Source organism: Tauraco erythrolophus, chromosome 20 (genome assembly GCF_009769465.1).
Source record: "Tauraco erythrolophus isolate bTauEry1 chromosome 20, bTauEry1.pri, whole genome shotgun sequence".
Lineage (NCBI taxonomy): Eukaryota > Metazoa > Chordata > Aves > Musophagiformes > Musophagidae > Tauraco > Tauraco erythrolophus.
Genome location: NC_141484.1, coordinates 11,091,021 through 11,110,685, shown reverse-complemented (window position 1 = coordinate 11,110,685; position 19,665 = coordinate 11,091,021). Strand labels below are relative to the sequence as shown.

Below are 19,665 nucleotides of genomic sequence, written 5' to 3'. Positions count from 1 at the left end.
TGCCAATCGCTCCAAGCCACCCAGGCACCCACCCAGGCACCCACCCACGCCCACGGGTGGCATCCCCAGAAAGTGGAGCGGGGCAGAGCCGCCCCCTGGCGCTTCCCCCCACCCCCCACTCCCTCCTCCACGGGGGCTTGAGCAGCGGGGGGTCCCCACTCTGGGGAGCCCTCGCTGGGAGTCACCGTGAGGAAGAAAGCGGGGGGGCAGCCCAGGCTGTGCGGTGTCCCCCTCCAAAATCTCCCCGGTGCCCGGCGGGAGCGGCCGTGCGGGGGACGGGGACGGGGACGGGGACGGGGACGGGGACGGGGACGGGGACGGGGCAGTGAGCCGGGGGCCCGGGGGAGGAGGGGCGGACCGGGCCCGGGGCGCTGCCGCTATATAGGAGGAGCGGCCGGGCGCCGCCGAGGGCCCTCCCCGTCCCGCAGACGCAAGCGGGGCGGTGGCCCCGGTTAAAGGGGAAACTTGACAGCGCCGCCGCCCGCTCCCGCCGCCCGCTCCGCTCCCGCCGCCCAGCGCCCCTCGGCTCCGCCGCGACGTGAGTACGGGCCGGCCCGCTCCGCCGGCCGGGCTGCGGAGGGGGACGACGAGGGGGGCGGCTGCCGGGCCCCCGGGGAGCGGAACGGCCGCCCCGAGGGGGAAACGAGCTGGAGAGACCCTCCGGGGGTGACAGGGGCGAGGGACTGGGGGAGCCCCCCCCGCTCCGGGGGTCTTCTAGGGAGAGGGGTCAGGGCAGCCCCCCTCCCGTCTTCTCCGAGGGGAGGTGGACCGAGGAGACCCCCCCCCAAGAGAAGAGCAGCCTTGGTAGACGCTTTGCCCCCCTTCCCGGGGGTCGCCAGGGGAGCTGGACCGGGGGAAGCCTTCCCTGGGGAGAGGGACCGACAGAGTCACCCCGGTGGTCCCAGGGGTAGGTGGGCAGAAGGACCCCACCCTCCCGGCGGAGGAGGCCGGGGTAGCCCCCTTGGGTGAGATGCGCCGAGATGGACCCTTCCCCGGGGGTGCCGAGCAGCACGCTGCCCTCGGGGAGAGGGCTCGGAGCCCCCCTCGCAGGAGAGGGGCTGCGGGAGCCCCCCCGGGGGAGCCACCCAAGGGGGTCCTCGGGGGAGGGGGGCCGGGGAAGCCCTCTCGGTGAGACGGCTTGGGGGAGCAGGCTCGGGGGAAGGGCTCGGAGGGGTATCCGGGAGTGGGTCCGGACAGGGGGGTCGGATCCCCTGTCCCTCGGCGGGGCCCGAGGGAAGAAGCCCGGGAGCCGGGCGCTGCCCGGGTACCCCCGGCGCCGGGCGGGCTGCGGCCATCGGCGGAGCGCGGATCGCGGAGCGCGGATCGCGGAGCGCCTCCTGCTGCCCTCGGGGCTGCTGCACACACAAACACACACATACGTACGCACACACACACACACACGTACATACACACACACACTCACATATATATATATGTGTGCGCACACACACACACGCACGTATATCTATATACACACACTCAGCAGCGTCATCCCTCTGCCTCTCCAGTTCTGCCCTCCACCACCGCCAAGATGCTGCTTTTGCTGCTGGGGATCATCGTGCTCCACGTCATCGTGCTGGTGCTCCTCTTCGTCTCCACCATCGTTAGTGTAAGTACGGATTTTCCTCCGGCACCGGGGTACCAGCGAGGCAGGGAGCGGCCGGCAGCGGGTCATGGCGTGGCAAGACCAGAAGGTGTTATTTTTATTTGTTGTTTATTTCCCAGCCTGGTCTTACTACCAGCGGGGTGTGGACCACAGAACGCTCTTTCCGTAGTTGCACTGGCAGGTGCAACTGGTGGGTCGCTCGGCTCTGTGCCGCAGCGGGTGCTCAGGGCATCCCCATTAGTACAGAGGAAGGTGCTGTTGATCTCATGGTCACCGCACTGGTTCACGTCACGGAGCAGCATCAGAGCACCCAAACTACCCGCCGTGGGGGTGATGCTGCACCCCCTTTCGCCAAAGGAGCTCTACCTGCTAATGGGCTCCAGCCCGTGGGACCAGTACAGCTGAGCGAAACCCCTTGGAATGGGAGTGGTTTGGGCACTGGCTCCTCAGCACCAGCAGTTTTGCTCTCCAGCTCCGTTCCTCCGGGGCTGGGAATCAGGCAGAGCCTGTGTCTCCTGACCGAGATGGGCTCCTGCTGGTGATTTTCAAGGCTTGAGCTTTGCAAGCGGTGGGAGGGCTGGAGGCTGCATGGCCAGAGTGTTCCTAGCACTGTTCTCGGTCCAGAGCCCAGTTAACGTGTCATTGGCTTAGGAATAATTTTGACTTGGTTTTGAGGCAGCAGTTTTGTGGAGCTGGTGAGTTCCAGGCTTGCTTCGCCAGATTCTTCTTTTCCCATAGTTGTTTTTTTGGGGTTTTTTTTGGAGCGATAATAGTAGTAGAAGACATTACAAAAATCTTCCGAGTCGTTAGAAATCACGTGGAAGCGTTCAAATAGCCCGGCCGGGCACCGGGCGAGGACGGCGGAGGGGAGGGAACCGCGCGTCCCCCGCGGGACTTGGGCCATATTTCAAGAGAATAAAGAGCTGCTGTTTTTCCGCCGTTGAGGCGAAAGCAGCTAAGAGCAAATATCAGTATTTACTTTCCAAACCTTTTTCGAAAGAAAGCCACGTGCCTGGGAGTGCCCAGCCTGGCACACGCGTGCCGGGACGCACTGGGGCTGCTCGGTGCCCAGTCCTTGGGGGGGGCAGGTGGCTGCTGGCTGCCTCCCTGCTCACGGGGCCGCGTCTCTCTTGCAGCAATGGATGGTGAACAGCGGGTACACGGCGGACCTTTGGCAGAACTGCACCTCCGGTAGCGTCTTCCACTGCCTGACGTCGTCCACGAACGGTGAGTGCTCTTTGGCAATCAGGGCTGCTGCCGCCCTTGCTTTTGTTCTCCTCCACGGGCTTAAGAAATCACGGGGATTTGCCTTTGCAGGTGATTTGTGATTTCCTCTTGCTTTTCCCTGCACCCTCCTGAAGTTGTTCCCTCCCACCGCTTCCCCTCACCTCCTCTGCCCTGTCCTCAGATGGAGGGGCAGCGTTCCACCGCCTTCCCGGTGTCCTGAGCAGGAGATCATGGTCTCATAGAATGGTTTGGGTTGGAAGGGACCTTGAAGACCATCTAGTTCCAACCCCGCTGCCATGGGCAGGGACACCTTCCACTACACCAGGTTGCTCAAAGTCTCATCCAACCTGGCCTTGAACACTTCCAGGGATGGGGTAGATTGCTCCCCCCGCCCTTATCAGTCCCTGGAGTGGCAATGGGGCTTAGCATGGGTACGGGACCCAATGCCCATCACTCTGCCCTGCTGCCCTCCTGGCAGCACCGCGGCAGGGTGCTCCACACACTCGGCCACCATGGAGGTGACCGGCTCGAGCGCTTTTGGGTGGTCTCCTGTTACTCGCCCGTGTGGATGACACCTGGATGTACGAACGCGGGCAGCCTTGGAGCAGGGTTTGCCGGGCGGCCGTTGCAGCGCCGGGAGTGGAGGGGCAGTTTTCGGCACATCTGCCTCTTGGTCCGGTTGTGAGGGTGTTTGAAAGGTGCACGTGGTGCCCTGAGGACACCCAGTCCCCTGTCTGGAGCGTTGTCCTGCTTGTCGCTGCTGTGACAGGCTGTGGGTTTGGGCACGTTCCTCACCCCGTGAGTCGGTACCGAGCGCTGTGTGCAGGATGTGCTGAGCCCTCCGGCCCTGCCTCGTCCCGCTGCCGAAAGGGCCCCCACGGCACCTGCACATCTGGAGTGGCCCAGCAGCCACCTCTGGACTGAGCTGGGTGAAGGCTGGTGTCACGCTGGGTGACATCACCCAGCGAGCTGATTGCTGAGGTCAGCGGGGGGGGGGGGGGCGGTGCTTGCTAAACACCGTGACGCCGAGTTTCCAGGGCAATCTGTGCTCAGGGAGTCAGGCAAGCCTGTGCCTCAGTTTCCCCAGCAGACAGGGCTAACACCAGTGGTGCTGTGTCCAGCCTTTGTTTTAATTTAGCCCAGTTTTTGCTTTCCCATGGAAACAGCTTCTCCGTAGCGTAACCTCCAGTGAAACCAGTTGTGAATCACACCGCTGTCACTGGGAGCACAGTCCCGCTATGCCGGAAGGAAACACGGTCCTGGCGTAGGAGCAAACCAACGCCATGTGGTCTTGGCATGGAGGGAAACGCTCGCCGTGGAGAGCGCCGAAGGCACAAAGGCTCTTGCGGTGACGGGATGCTGCCAGAGGCTTTTGGAGATTTGGATCACCCCAATCCCCAGCCTGCTGGGAGCAAAACACTCAGGGGTCTCCCCACTCCACCGTGGGGAGGTGGGTGCTGACGCTCCCTCTCCCTCGTCTCTCCGGCACTGGTGCCGGTGGGAGCGAAGCTGCCGCCGCGGGTCTGTGCTGACGCCTGGTGGTGTCTGGCCCGGCTGGGAAGCGGCTGGACCATATCCCAGGCGAGGAGCCTTCTGGAGCCGTGGTCTTCATCAGCAGTTGGCTGGTGCTGGTGGATGTGCAGCGTCGGCGCTGCGCGGCCAGCCACGCGTGCTCCAGAGCTGCTGACCTTGCACTTGGAAATAAAAGGCAACGATTGCCCCCACCCCGGAATCGCAGAGCCGAGGGCTGTAAAGCCTCCCCAGATCTTTTCTTTTCAAACCTGCCCCGCTTTTTCTGGATGTTTGCAGGATGCTGCGTGGCGGGGGGGTTGTCAGTGGCAAGAGGGGCTTGTCCAAAACGCCGTGGGGATGGTTTCCTCCACACCTGACTGTCCTGCTGGATGTTGCGAGTCCATATCGCCCTTTTCCCAGAAGCTGCTCAAAGAAGGGCTTCCCTCTGGATCCTTTCAGTGATGAATTTTTATCGTTAAAGGGTCTATATTGAAATTGGCCCTGCCAAAACCGCGGTCAAGCAGCTGAGTTTGCTCGGTAAGGTGCCCCAGCGGGCTGCTGCTCGAGTAGAGGTGTGTTGTGCTCAAGTCTTAAAGAGCTCTCTGACAGCTCTTATTTAGATGAAGGCTCTGCTCTGGCATCAGGAAAAGGAGCTTTTGCTTGGGTAAAAGCTTCTGCTCCCTCCACCCCGAGGTAGGGATGCGGGAGCAGGGCTGCTGAGGACCAGTCTGCGTCTGCTGGGAGCCCGGGTGCAGGAGCTAGAGCTCACCCGTGCTGCAGGAACACAAAATCAAAAGATGTTACCGAGGTTTTAAAACCTGTTTGTAAAAACTTCCCAGTGAATCCTTGCGCCCTCCCTCCCCGCTGCCTGTCTCCGAGCCCCTGGGTCCCACTGCCCCTGTGCTGCCAGGGGAGCTGCCATCAGCCACTACTCGGAGCGATAGTGGGGACACAGAATTCTGTGACAGGGCCACCTCCGAGGCTCACGCTCATCCCCTGCCCCATCCTCTTGTGTTCCTCATATACCCTTTGCCAGGAATATATTTACTTTCAAAAATATGAAAGACCCTGTACCAAATACCGCAAACCGTTCTCATTTAAACCTCTCCCCAAACAGGGGCTGTGCCCCCTCCGCTGGCGTGTAGAGAGCCTTAAGAATTTGTTTCTCTGCTCCTGTGCCAAGGACGGTGCTTAACGGTTAATCGCAGGGTGCCAAGGTCTGCTCTGGGCTGAGAGCAAGAAATCCTCGTTGGGGAATTTTGGCAGAACTTGGTCTTGACGTAGAGGCAGTTTTTCCTCTGGCCATCGCAGCGGCCGCTGCAGCGCGGTTATTTCGTCCTCCCTTCTTGAAAAGGAGCGGTACTCGGGGCGCGGGGTGTGTGGAATTGGGTAGGGCTGGGTTTCGGCACGGATGGGGGCCTTGGGGGGGGTTTGTTGTGCTGGGATGCTCCTTTGGTGTCAGCACGGTGAGGATGGATGAAGCCTCCTCTCGCCCGCTGTACTGCCGCTCCGGGACCCCTTGTTTGGATGGCCGTTATTTGGATGCCCACCAAGGAGCTGAACTTATTAAACCCAGGTGCCAACAAGATTCGCTTGTGTTTAACCCCGGGGCAGGGTTGGGATCGTGCTCCCAACCTCAGAGGTTATCCCGTGGGCATCGAATAAGCAGCAAAACCACCCAAGGGTTGCCCGCAGGATGCCTGTCGGACTGTGGCTCCCCGGGATGTCAGGAGACCTTGGGTGCAGGATGGAGTTGGCCTGGGTGGCGGTTGAGCTCCCACCTCCCACGTTCCTCCGGGCAGGGCCTGAGCCCCTGTGTGTGCGCAGGCTGAGCCGTCCCGATGGGAGGGAGGAGGGCACAGCGGGTGGGGGGCAGATGCCCACTGCTCCGCCTGGTACAACTGCCCGCTTGTTGCTTTGATTTCTGCGTTTGCGCGTTAGATAATGCCTTTTTTTTTTTTTTTTTCCCAAGAGGCCAAGAACTATGGAAAAAATGTTGCAATCTTTGCTTCGTTTGCGCTGTCAGACATTCCTGGAAGAGACTTATCTCAAGAATTCGGCTCTGAATCCCAGAATTGTGTGTCGGCACGGCTGCGTGCCAGCCCCCAGCTGCGCAATCCCGCTGCTGACACGGGGCGCACGGCCGGACCTGAGCCACTCAAGTGCTCTTAAGTAGATTCCATCCCAAATTTCCAGACAGCGATACTTTTTTCCTCCAAAAATGGCCTTTTCTTTCCACAACTGAATTTTTTATGCAGGCAAGAAGTTTTGTGGGTTTTTTTTTTTTTTCTGCTCCTTTCTACTGCTCTTCCTCTGATTTTGATGGGAGTGCAGAATGTGGGGAAGCAATCCATGGAGATCCCCTACATCCTCCTGTAACATCAGGAGACCTTTTTCCTGTTGTCTTCTTACAGTTTCTCCTGTTGCTGCTCTATGGCTTTTCCATGACCTCCTTGTTCACAGACAGGCTGGTGTTTTTTGGCTTTTTTAAAGGGGAAAAAAACCCATCCCACCCCAAACCTTGGGAAACGCACAGGCTGCCAGTCCGTGTGATTACTACGTGCCGTGAGCCATATGATGCTGATGATTTGCTGATGTGATGGCCACATGAAAAGCCCAGGTGGGTCACCCAGAGCAGAGATCTGCCCTGAACCTCCCACCCGTGGGGCAGGGGGTTGTCCTGCTCTTCTGCACACTGACCTTCCCTCTTCCAGAGCCCCTTTGCTCTGGCAGACGGGACCCTAAGCAGCGCTGCTGGTGCTCGAAATGCAGTTTCTTTGAGCTGGAGGAGGCAGGAAAAATCTTCATCCCTTGCATGAGGTAGGGGCATCTGCACCCTGACCCGTCAGCTGTTCCTGGGAGGAATTGCACTGCTGCTTCTCCACTTTAAAATGCATAAATGAAACACCTGAATCAATTGGTTTTGCTCTGTAATCACCTCCCCGAGTGGCTTTGAGCCTCTATTCTTTCACACTCTTTCTTCCAGCAATGCTGGACTGGTGTGATATAGAAGAGGGATGGAGGGGTGGAGGTGCCATTGAACTTGCAATCCTTTTTGTGGCTGACAACGGTGTGGCAAGGCTGCGTTGAAGCCTTGCAGCGAGGGAAATTATTTCTCAGTGTCTGATTCCATTATTGACAGTGAGTATAAAATATCTGAACAAAAAGAGATGGGGGCAAATCCCCCTGCAGCCCACTGGAGGAACTGAGATTGCACCAGCTGGATCGAGACTTGGAGAATTTGTCCCTGGTGAGGGGACACTTCTTAGGGCAGGAGAGTGGTCCATTCAGCTTATGGCCCACAGGGGCAGACACCTTGATTTGGGGACATCTCAGGTCCTTCAGGGTCTTTGCAGTTTGCAGCAGATTAACAAGAGCCACCTCTGAACCTCGGCAGTTTGCGGGTCCGGGGCACCTGCTTTGGCATTCATGATACAGATAACGTTGGCCCAACTCAGGCAGGGTCCAGCCCCTCTCTGCCAGCTCGTGGGTGACTGTAGCTTGCCCCTTCGTTGTCTAAAATAAACTGTGGGCTATTCCCGGAGAATATTTTGTATTTCAGATCACTTTCTCCCATAACCACGTTGCCTGCAATATGAAAGGTATTTCCTCTGCTTAAACCAGGTTTTTATTGTTGCTTGTTCTTCTTACAAAGAGCATCTGATAAGGAGAGGTAGGGAATTAGTCTGTTTTTTTTTTTTTCTCAGCTGCTCCAGAGCTCTTTGGCTCCTGTTTTTCTGCCTAAGAAGGGGGTCAATCAACCTTCCCTGCGGGGTGGGGGGCTTTGGCACATAGAAGAGGAGCAAAAGGGAGGAAGAAGGCAACATGGGGGCAAATCATGACTGCAAAACCAGAAGAATGGGTGGAGGAGCCCACTGCAGAGTGCAGTGCTGGAAAATGCTTAATCCAACAGTTTTTTTGGCCTTGATAAGATTCTTGGGTGTCCCCATGGCCACAGGCTGAATGTTGAGGCACCACCGCTCCCCATCCCTGCTCCTGGTGCCTGGACCTGAAATCAGTGCAAGTTGGTACCTACACCCTTCGGAGGACCTGAGCATCTACCACCTCTGCTTGCTCTCACACGGAAGCCAAAGGGAGATCAGAGCCACCACGCTGAGGGTCTTGGAGAGGAGCTGAATCAGGCGTCGTGGAGCCATTGGAAGGTGTTTTTCGTGGTGCCAGTAGCTTTCTGTTGCCTCGACAGCACCAATGGTTGCCTCTGGGGATGTGAGCTTCGATGGTCCAACAGAATGGCTGCTGCAGCCTCGTGCCTGAGCTATGGAGATGCGTAGGACATGCCACTCTCTGAAAAATGCTCACATTTGAATATGGCAGATCTGGAGAGCTATGGACCTCCTGGCCTTGGGGACTTCTTGGGTGGAGCTTTGAGGAGAAGGCAAAAGGAAGGAGAGCTGAGAGGAGAAGAGGACAAGAGGAGAAAAATGGGCTTTGAGGTTTTCATCTCCTTCTGAAGGAGCTACAGCAGAGAACCGGGGAGTCTTGGGCAGGAACTGCAGCACGGTGTTCATCCACTGCCTCCCCGCAGCCGTGGTGTTTCCCACCTGCTCATCCCCCAGCCCTTACAAATAACTCAGGAGCTTTTTATTCCAGTGGGATTTCCAGGAATACTTTGATCCAGCACCCTGCAGTCCTCTCCAGGGAGCGGACATAGGAGGAGAGGAGCAACTGTTGGGTGCAAAACCTGCTTTTCCAGGCTCAAGCAGCGAGCAATCCAGCGCACAGCCAAGGAAGGTTCGACTTCACACCAGTGGGAGATCTGGGACCAAAGCAGAAGAAAGTTGCAATGCCATGGAGCTGGTTTTTCCCTTGGAGAGCTGAGCGGTGCTGCTGGATGTGGTTGATGAACCATGATGCTCCAATTCTTCCCAATGGGAATGATGTTCTCTTGGAGCGGTGGGTGGCAGCAGGGGGGTCTGTGCTGCTCGGGAATAGCACAGCAGGGAGCTGGGCTTTTCTGCCGTTCTGAGTTGCTACAGCCCCAGAAGAACGATGCAATTGAGCTAATATTTCTGCATCTTCAGTTCACCTTTTTCTTTTCAACCCTTTTAAGGGGTGTTTGGATGTCGAGGTTTAAAACCGTTGCCAGTCCCAGCGCTTGTGGTGTGACCTGCCTGCTTCACAGGCAAGGATGCAAGCTGGCTCCAGGTTCTCGATCAGAGCTTGGAGCCTGAGAGTTTGCTTTGGAGAAGCTCTGCTCAGAAAACATGTCTTTTCCTGGCAAACCTGGGCCGGCACCATCGTGCCTGTAGATGCACGTGTTGTTCCTGACCCTGGTGATGTTTAGTTTGCAGCATCGAAGGAGCAGGTTTTGCCATGCAGATGCAGTCACGGATTTCCCCTCTCTAGTTTTGTGTATGTTACACGCTGCAGTTCCCTCCTTAGTGGGTGTTTCCTGCCCCAGAAGTGGCTGCATTTGGAGCGTGCAGGGCACACCAGTTTGCAAAGGGAAAGCTATAGGTGTCAAACGTTAACAGCACACAGCTGTTTGTGATGCACAGTGCTCATTTAGGCCTGTCTTAAGCACTAATTTAGTCCTGTCTTACAGCGAGTGTACAAGCTGATTGCTCAAATAATTTTCTTTTCAGTTTATACTGCATTCTTTCGCCTTGGCTGGGTCAAAAGAGGATAGGGTGCCTACAACTGAGCAGTGAATTAAACCCTGGGGCGCTGTGCCTCTCCTTTAAAGCCTTCTGCTCCTGGCCAAGAGCAAGTTTCTGCCTGCCCTGTCAATCCTGCTCAGCTGCACCCCTTGTCTGGGTATAAAACCTCCCTGCAAGCAAAGCTGGGGCTTTGCTGGTGGGGCTGGGTGAGCTACTGTCTTTCTAGGAGGTTCAGCTGCAATTTCTGCTCTGGGTTTCAATTTCGCCTCTGAGTTTTTTTCTTTCACATTAGGTTTTAAGGCAGTGAAATATGGTCCTCAGCATCCCAGGGATGAAGTCTTTTTGCCACTGTTCTAAGTGGTGATGAGCACATCAGGGCTCGCAGAGCTCAGGGAAATTTTGAATTTGTTTGGTCAAAACTTCTGACTTTGTTTCTCGCTGCCTGAAAGGGCTCTAGGAAGTGCTTTCGATGGGTCCTCTCTGGAAGTGGCGTGCAGGATGTTATCTGTCCTTTCCACTCCGTTTCCTCTTCGTCCTCCTCCTGAAGAACAAAGATATAAACACGGAGCTGAAGAGATGCAGGAAAAAAAAAAAAATGGAATAACCGACTCGCTGCCCAGGGGAAACCACAAATAACAGCCTGGGAGTAAACAGTGCTGACAGCCCTGCGGTTCAGCTTCGGGGGCCCAGACCTCTCGGGGGGAAAGTTGCTTTATTTTTAAAAGCCTATAGGTAGGACACAGTGCTGCTGGCAAAGGAGTTCAAAGCATATGGCGTTGAGGAGGCAGTAATCCTATCTGCAGTTAGAGTGGTGTTTTCAATTGAATTAAAGGCAATTAGCTACCCTAATTGCCTTCGATTGCCTTCCCTTCGGTCGAGGGAGGGGATTCTGCTCTCATGAAACCCCACCTGGAATATTGTGTTCAGCTCTGGAGTCCCCAACACAAGAAGGACATGGAGCTGCTGGAGCGGGTCCAGAGGAGGCCACGAAGATGATCCGAGGGCTGGAGCACCTCTGCTGTGGAGACAGGCTGAGAGAGTTGGGGCTGTTCAGCCTGGAGAAGAGAAGGCTCCAGGGAGACCTTCCAGCAGCCTCCCAGTGCCTAAAGGGGCTACAGGAAAGCTGGAGAGGGGCTTTGGACATGGGTGTGGAGTGACAGGACAAGGGCAATGGCTTTAAACTGAAAGAGGGGAGATTTTGATTAGATGTAAGGAAGAAATTCTTCCCTCTGAGGATGGTGAGGCACTGGCACAGGTTGCCCAGAGAAGTTGTGGCTGCCCCATCCCTGGAAGTGTTCAAGGCCAGGTTGGATGAGGCTTTGAGCAACCTGGTGTAGTGGAAGGTGTCCCTGCCCATGGCAGGGGGGTTGGAACTAGGTGATCTTTGAGGTCCCTTCCAACCCAAACCGTTCTGTGATTCTAATAGAGCAGAAGTCTGTGGGCAGCTGGGCTTGGACATAATGGGGGCTTGCACTTGTGGGTGTCTGAGTCAGGAGCTGGGGATCCTGCCCCTTGTTGTTTTTTTTTTCCAAAGAGCGCCAGTAAAAGTTAGCAAAGGGCTGGCTGTGAACAAGCCCAGAGCTCTGGGCTGTGCCATCATCTCTTGATTTCCCTCTTTCCACCGCCATGGTGGGCTTTCCCCTCTCTCATTATATCCCTCTGAAGCGGCTCTTTATAACAGCGGGATTTTGCGCAGCCCGTATCCATCGTGCACGTTGAGAACCGAAGAAGAGGCTCGGGAAGGCAGATGCAGTTAAAAGGACAGCTCTGCTCAGCTTTCCGGCTAGACAGCCTTCTCCTAAAATAACCAGCAGTTGGAGCATCCACCTCGGAGCAGAAAGGGCTCCTCTCTGGGCTGGATCCCGTGGCCTTTGGAATCGCAAAAGACTTGGCTCCCTGGGTGCTGGACCAGCTGTGGGGCCGGGCAGGCTTTGGCACAGCTGGTGCACGGACCTGGGCTTGGGAAGGGCTGTGAGACAAGAGCTCAACTCCCCGGAGCTGGGACGGGAGCCCTTTCCGTGCCGAAGCGTGGAAGGAGGTTGCGGTTCGGTGGGTGGCCACCCTGGATGTGCTGGAAGGGCTCAGGGGCAGGTCAGCACTGTGGTCCCTCACGCTCTGGTTCACGCTCCGCTCTCGCCTCCGCCAGTGCAGCCTGCGAGGGTTTGGTGGGATGCACCATCGCTGCCCCGGGAGCAGACGCTGCTCTGGATGGTCCCAAAAGGTCTCATTTGATGGTTGCTAAGGCGAAGCGAAGCGTTATTTGGAGGTTTTGTATGTTTCAGCTGTTGGTTGCAGAAAAGCCATTTCTTGCAGTGAGCAGCCAGAGGAGCGAAGCTGATGGGAGTAAAACTGTGGCTGGAATATCCAACTGGGACTGGGACTTCAGTGCTGCCCAGTTCTCCCCCATCTGAGGATCCAGCCCAAAGCGTGATTTTTCTGCCTTTCACCAGGTGGTTTGTGCCTCAGCTTACCTGTACCGAGTCCTGCCTGGCTTTTGTGGTGGGTTAATCAGTGTTGCATCCTTAAAAACTCGTTTTGAGCTCCAACTTTGTAAGGAAAGGGGAAGAGGAAAGGCATTTGTGAGCACGATGCGGTGAGACACTGCCTCTTTCTGTCAAGCTGCGGCAGCTCATGGGATGAAGCAGCATTTTGCTTGTTTATTTATAATTTTTTTTTTGCTTTTTACACGAGTAGTCACACACCCACGAAGCCTGGAAATAGCCGGGCAGTGACTCACGCAGGGGCTGGTTGGACTGGTCTGCTCGGGGAGGCAGCTGTGCTTGGCAGCTGGGGACGGCTCTTTCCCAAAGCTCCGACTCCAGAAGGGCAGAGGGTGTTTGCGTTCGCTGCGTGTTTATTTTACCCCGGAGCTTGGCCAGCTCGGTGTCTCACGGCTTCTTGCCCATGGCTTTTGTGTTTTGAGTGCGGCTGAGCTCCCAGGGCCTGACGTGAAGCTGGGGGAGAGGTTTTGTCTTGATTTCTGCGGGCTGCAGATCAGGGCTAATACCTCTGCTCGTATTTTATTATAAATGCTCCCTGAGAAAGCACGTGGCCCTGAAATTTGTTTTTCCCCAGCGCGCTGGTCCATGCACATGTCATCCAAAACCCTCCGGCAGCATCGTGCCCATGCTGAGGACCTCAGCTGATGCAGCGGTGGATATGGCCACATCCAACTGTTGGGAGATTTCATGGGAACTGGGGGTGGGACGGGAGTGCAGGCGATGATGCCAAGGCCATGGGCTGTGGTGGGAGCTCAGCATCTACGGTGCCCACATTGAGGTTTCCATCTGTCTCTCCCCAGAATGGCTGCAGTCTGTCCAAGCGATGATGATCCTCTCCATCATCTTCAGCGTCTTGTCCCTGTTCCTGTTCTTTTGCCAACTGTTCACGCTCACCAAGGGCGGGCGCTTCTACGCTACTGGAATCTTCCAAATCCTTGCTGGTAAGTGGGGGCTGATCGATGGGGCTGATGCTGGGGGGAAAGGGCTTTCAAGCAGAGGAGAAGGTGGTGGTGGAAACCAACATGCACCTGGGTACCGAAGCTGGAGGGCCACTGGAGTGGCTCCTGCATGGCTCAGTGCAGAGAGAAGATGAATAATTTGGTCTGTTGAGATCTCACCTGCCCCGGGATGGGGTTCGGCTGTCTGCATTGTGCACCCAACTTCTTCTGCCCTTGCCTCATGGAAGGTGCACGACGGTTGGTGCCCTGGCTGGGGAGGTTTGGGAGGGGCAGGGTGCCAGACCCACCGAGCCGGAGGCAGAGCTGTGCCCGCAGTCGTGGGCGGTGGGGCAGGCAGGGCGCGGGGGCTGCCGGACCGGGGGCTCCGCCGGCTCTTCCTGCAGCGCGGGGTGGGGTGCCGAGGGTCGGGGGTGGCTGCGCTGGCTCTGGCACCCACCTTCAGCAGGCTGGGTGAGGTTTCCGCAACTGCTGGCGGGTGGGGGAAGTAGTGACGATCCTCTTTTGGCAGAAGAGGATCCGACGATTTATAAACTTGCCGTAAGGGGGGCTGGTGCTTTCCACATCAGCAAAGAGCCGCTGGAGCGTGCAGGGTGAGCCAGCTGACTTTGAACTGTCAGCTGCTATTTTTAACTCTTAAAGAGCTCAGTGCTGGAAAAGAGCCATGGTTCACGTCCTACGTTGCAGTTCGCCAAATATAGATGCTGTAGAGCCACTGGTCTATTTGTGTTTCCACGTATGAAACCAGCAGAGAGGATTTTCAAGCGTTCAGACTAGAAATATTAAATTGTGCAATGAGGTTCTGGCTATACTTGTGACAGACTGTCTGGGAAGGAAACTAATCATTTGCTAGAGCTTTAGCTGTTAAACTAAAAACCACTCTAGGTCCTGCCACTAAATCAGTGGAAAAACTCATCCACTGAACGTTAGACAAAGTTTCTGAGCATCCTCCAAGCAAACGGCCTTTGCAGCCCCTGGAAGGGTTTACAGGTAGCCTTTGTCAGCAAGTGTGGCATGAAATCTATTCTAAGTGCATCTGCTTGACCATAATGGAGGTGATGAGTTCGTATCAGTTCACCATCTCTGGAAAGATTGATGTGTAGAAACCCATTAGAGCCATGGAGACGAGGAGGGGAAATGGGCATTAATAATGCAATTATCTGCCTGAGAGCTTGTCTAATAGATCTGGAAGCAGAAGGCTTCTCTCTCTTGAGTGGTTGCTGGTGAATCCTCATTCTCAGAGGAAGACAAAATGGGATTGCAGTCCTCCTGCCCATGCTGTGCTGGGTGTCCTAAGGGGAGGCAGGGTCAGGCCATAGACCTACTGTCTCTTTTGTTGAGCCTGAGGCTTGGATCAAATCCGTCCTCAGCCAGTATGAAGGACAGGAGAAGTGTGACCTGGTACTCATGAAGCTTTCTCATGGCCTGGGAGACCCGTAGGCAGAGGTCTGGTTCTGGATGGACCACGCAGAGGTGGGCACTGGTTCTCCCTGGCCAGGGCTGGAGGAGGGGGCTCAGGGCAGCTGTGGTCAACAATTTCAGGGTTGCTGGTAAGAAACAGGACATGGCTGTGCCAGTGCTGCCCTGGGATCCCACCTGGCGGTATGGACGGCTCTGGTCAAAGGACCTGAACCTGATGTTGTCTCCTTGCAGCTTGCTGTGGAAGGCCACCACTGTCTAAAGCCAATGGAGGCTTTGCAGGTGTTCATCCATGCCTTGCAAAGCCCTGGCACCGCAAAGCTCTGCTGCAGGTCTGCCAGGGACGAGGTCTTACCTGCTTGAGTGCTTTGTTCTCAGCTCTGGCAGAGCTGGAGAGGACCTCCCTGCTTCTGGGAGGGGATGAGAAGGCTCTTACTGAAGCCTTCCATCCCCCTGCCCCTCCTCCCAGGGTGACACACCTTGGCAAAGCTGAGAGTCTCCAGTTTTGGAGTCTGATCAACAGCAATACTGGGCCTGAGCCAGTGGGTGCCAGGAGAAGGACTGCTGGGTGCTGTTGGGTGGCGGAGCTGGGTAGCGGTGCCCTGAGAGCCGGGGAGGAGGGCAGTGGCTGGTCTCTGCTATGACTTCAGCTGTGGCTCAGGGGAACTGGGGATGGGAGGTAAGGACAAGAAGAGATGCCCAAGGTCAGTTGGATCTGTTGTGCAGTGGCAGGGCAGGATGCATCCCTGGCACCTTCTTCACCCTGCTTGGAAACATGCCCCAAAGTCTAGCCGAATTTGCCCAGATGGGATTTCAGCCATCACAAAGGCATCAAAAGGCCCTCGACAGGTCCCGTCCGTCCATGGTGGGTCCATCACATCCACAGCTAACTTCTCACAGCAGTGTAAGCCCAGCATGGGAGAGACGTTGGTTTGGGCCTCTCCAGCCTTGGCATCTCTTTTATCCCTTTTCTCTCATCCCTCTCCCCCTAAAGCTGCCGTCCCGGTGGGGTGGAGAGAGCTCAGTCTCGAGGGCTGTGCCTTCCACTTGTCCCACAGCTTTTTGCTGCGTTGAAAAGCTGACCACGAGCACGCACCAGCACCCATCTCACCTTGTCTGCAGGGCCAAAATGCCCAGACCTGCAGGAGCAGATTTTAGGTCGCATTTGCACTCCCAGCCTGTCAAAGCACAGCTCAATCGTGGTCTTAAAGTCAGGCTCTAAGGTGGTGATGCTTTATTGCTTGCAGCGGTGCAAGCAGCTCAACGCAACGGTCCTTCAGCTCCTGGGCATGTTCTCCGGGCTGAAACCAGTGCAGATGCTGCAGAAATCATCGCCTCCGTTTGGCCAAATTCCTCGTGGGGACAATTGCCGCTGTATTTACTGCTGTCTGTAGGTGACCGGCGTGGCCGCGCGCCTCTTCGCTGTCCCACCAGCATGGGCAGACAATTGTCGCGCTCTCTTGGCATGGGCCGGGGCAGTGGGAGTTGGCTCTCGTGCTCGGAGAATGGAAACGGCACCAGCGGCCCCTTAATGAAACATATTCCCACTTCTGCACTTTTCCCAGAACAAAGGAGCAGTGTCAAGTGGAATTACAGCTCAAATATCACGGTGGTTAAATGTAGGTGGTCCCGAGGTCCGCGCAGGGGATTTGGAACTCGGCTCCGACAACAGCCCCACGACTGTATAATAGAACTGTGGGGAATGAGTGAAAGAGCTCGTTTTTGGGCAGAAATAGAGGTGGCTTTGTGTCAGCTCTGGGCAGTCCCCAACGCTGATGGGTTGTTTTTGCAACAAAGCTAAAACGCTGCCTACCGGAGCTGGGCCCGGCCGGGCACCCCTCGGGGACCCGCACTGGTCCGTGGATGGGGAAGGTGGACATGGGAGCTGGGGAAGAGGGATGAGCCGTGGGCACAGCGGGGTTTGCAGAGAGCGGGGTTTGCAGCTGAGCTCCTCCTGCGGCCCTGGAGGAGGACGGGGGATCGCAGGGCACGGAGCTGCCCGGCCACAGCACCCTCCATCCCAGCTGCGCCTGGCTGGGCAGGTGGGAAAGAAACTGCTGTGCTTGAAAAGAAATGGGGTTTGTGTCCGACGTCTTGCAGCAGCTCTGGTAGGGGAGTTCAGGCTGTGGTCTGGGTTTTAAATAAGCCACCCAGGGGAGCGAGGTGGGTCTGGAGCAGCAGCCCAGAGCTGAGGGATGCTCGATGCTCACCTGAGGGGTGGGTTAGCCCAGGCGATGTTGCAGCTTGGCAGAGATATATAGAATATAGAATGATAGAATGGTTTGTGTTGGAAGGGACCTTCAAGACCATCCAGTTCCAACCCCCCTGCCATGGGCAGGGACACCTTCCACTACACCAGGTTGCCCAAAGCCTCATCCAACCTGGCCTTGAACACTTCCAGGGATGGGGCAGCCACAACTTCTCTGGGCAACCTGTGCCAGTGCCTCACCACCCTCAGAGGGAAGAATTTCTTCCTCACATCTAATTGAAATCTCCCCTCTTTCAGTTCAAAGCCATTGCCCCGTGTCCTGTCACTACATGCCCCTGTCCAAAGCCCCTGTCCAGCTTTCCTGTAGCCCCTTTAGGTCCTCCTGCAGCCAGGGCAGAGCCCACAGCATCACACTCCCCAGATTGTACCGTAGTTTTCCAGGAGACAGAACACAAAGCAGGCAATAATAAAACCAATTTCCCATGCTGGCATTGGATATTATCCTCTCTAGCTCCGGGTTTCCCACAGGGAACTGCTCCGTGCGTGGCCTCGCTAACCCCTCCCTACGTGCGCTTCCTCGGCAGGGCTCTGCGTGATGAGCGGCGCGGCCATCTTCACAGTGCGGCACACGGACTGGCACCAAGCCTCGGAGAACACTTCCTACGGCTTCGCCTATATCCTGGCGTGGCTGGCCTTCCCCCTGGCCCTCGCCAGCGGCATCGTCTACGTCATCTTACGGAAACGCGAGTGATGCCGCGGGAGGCGGCGCGGCGTGACAAGGGCACTCATGATGTCCACGGAGGAGACGGAGGCGGGGGAAAATAGACGAGAAAACGGAAAAGAAAATTAACCAAAAAAAAAAAAAAAAAAAAAAGGAAGAGAAAAGGAATAAACCCTCCCACCAAAACCAAACCCAACCGACCCCAAAAGGAAACACTCAAAGGGTTACTTGTTAATTGAAGATGTATATAGTATCTATGGTTTAAAAAACCTATTTATAACACTTTTTACATATATGTACATAGTATTGTTTGCTTTTGTTGACCATATGCTATGTTTTAAAGCCTGAAGCAAGTGCCTAAGGAACTATTACTCCTAACAGTGTAACAAGAGCGTGGTGATTTTTCTCTCATGCAAAATCCTCTTCGACCTGAACTCTCCCTTCCCCTCCCAGCCCATCTCGAGCCGTCAGAAAGCCCCAGCTCTGACTGCTTTTTGGTTGGTCTAAATTGCGGTTACACCTCTTTTCGCCCACCACAGGGTTGGTCCCCACTCCTGCCGTATGCTGTGATCCTTGTAACTGAAGTGCACGGCCAGGTCTAACGGGAGACACTTCCAAAAGGTTTGAAGGATTTCGGAGCAAAGGCTTTGATTGCCCCAAGTGCCTAAATGACTTATGTGCCTAAATCCCGTTGCCTTGCAGCCACACCCGCTGGGAATTTGGGCTTTTAAATCACTTAGGTTGAATGGCCATCCAGTGCGGGCTGTCCTCCTCCGTCGCCCGCATGGGCTCTGGGGGTGCCCCCGGTGCCGGTGGGGCTGGGGTGCGTGCTGAGCCATGCCAAGCCGTGCCGAGCCACGCCGCCGGGGCACTGATGCTCCCAACCGTGAAACGTGCTTTATCCATGCCGTGGAGTTAAACGACCGATGAGAAAGAAGCAAATCCAGTATATCTATGAAATCCAATACCAGATGTATGAAATGGTGCTATCTATTTACCATTCCTTATATTGCTAAGCCATTTAACCTTCTTCACTGGAAATTCAGTTAACAATCTTGAAGTAAACAACAAAGCTAGAAATGAGAAATAATTCTGTGTAATATAAATGAGCTATAACTGCTTTTGTACTTAGACTTGCTCTTAACGATTATTTTTAATAAAGCATTTATAACTGAGGTTCCTTTTTTCCCCCTCCCGTGGTCAAGAGGAGCAGAAACGGCTCCGGTGGAGCCCGCTCGGTCTCCGCCGCTGGAGCGAGATGTCTGTCCTCTGTCTGTGCGTCAGCGATGTGTCTGGCCGTGAATTGAACGGGCACCTGCGCAGACCCCAGGCTGCCTTCTGAGGAATCCAGACGCTGTGTTGCTGTTGTTGTTTTTCATTTCATTTTGGGGTGGTGGTTTGTGGGTTTTTTTGGTTCTTTTGGGTGTTTTGTTTTGTTTCGGTTTTTTTTTTTTGCTTTGCTTTTCTGATTTTATACCGACTGTGTGGGCTAAGAAGCAATGAAATAAAAGAATAACTCAGTTGCTTCTGCTTTTTGGCATTTTTTGCAGTTTACAGCCGAGCTGTGCTCCATTTGCATGGCCATCCCATGGAAGGTCTCCAGGATGCAGGAGGTCTCTGTGTAGCAGGTTTGTGGGCTAATTCATGCCGCTGAGAGAGGCTCTGAGTTCTCTGGGCTGTCTGTGTGGCAGACGTACCTGTGCTGATGGAGCAACCTTGTGCCAGCATTAGTGCCAGGGCCAGGAACGAAGCTCGTGGTCCCATGTCGTATGCTCGTGCGTGCTCATCCTTCTGCCTTGGTCCTAAGATGCTCCCATGATGTGACCACCGACTCCCCAAAGACAACAGCCAGGCAGCAGCTGGCAGGACCGTGCTTGTTTCCTCCCAGTCTCC

The 19,665-nt window shown here is 55.8% G+C and overlaps 1 protein-coding gene across 1 annotated transcript; it reads left to right on the top strand.

Annotated features, from left to right (window-relative positions):
- Positions 1–513: 513 nt before the first annotated feature.
- On the top strand, positions 514–17,881 carry PMP22 (peripheral myelin protein 22). Its single transcript, XM_086624169.1, has 5 exons — positions 514–538; positions 1,509–1,609; positions 2,743–2,833; positions 13,268–13,408; positions 17,636–17,881. Exons 2-5 carry the CDS (start codon positions 1,532–1,534, stop codon positions 17,800–17,802), a joined length of 477 nt encoding a protein of 158 aa, XP_086480295.1. The 5' UTR covers positions 514–538; positions 1,509–1,531; the 3' UTR covers positions 17,803–17,881.
- Positions 17,882–19,665: the final 1,784 nt, after the last annotated feature.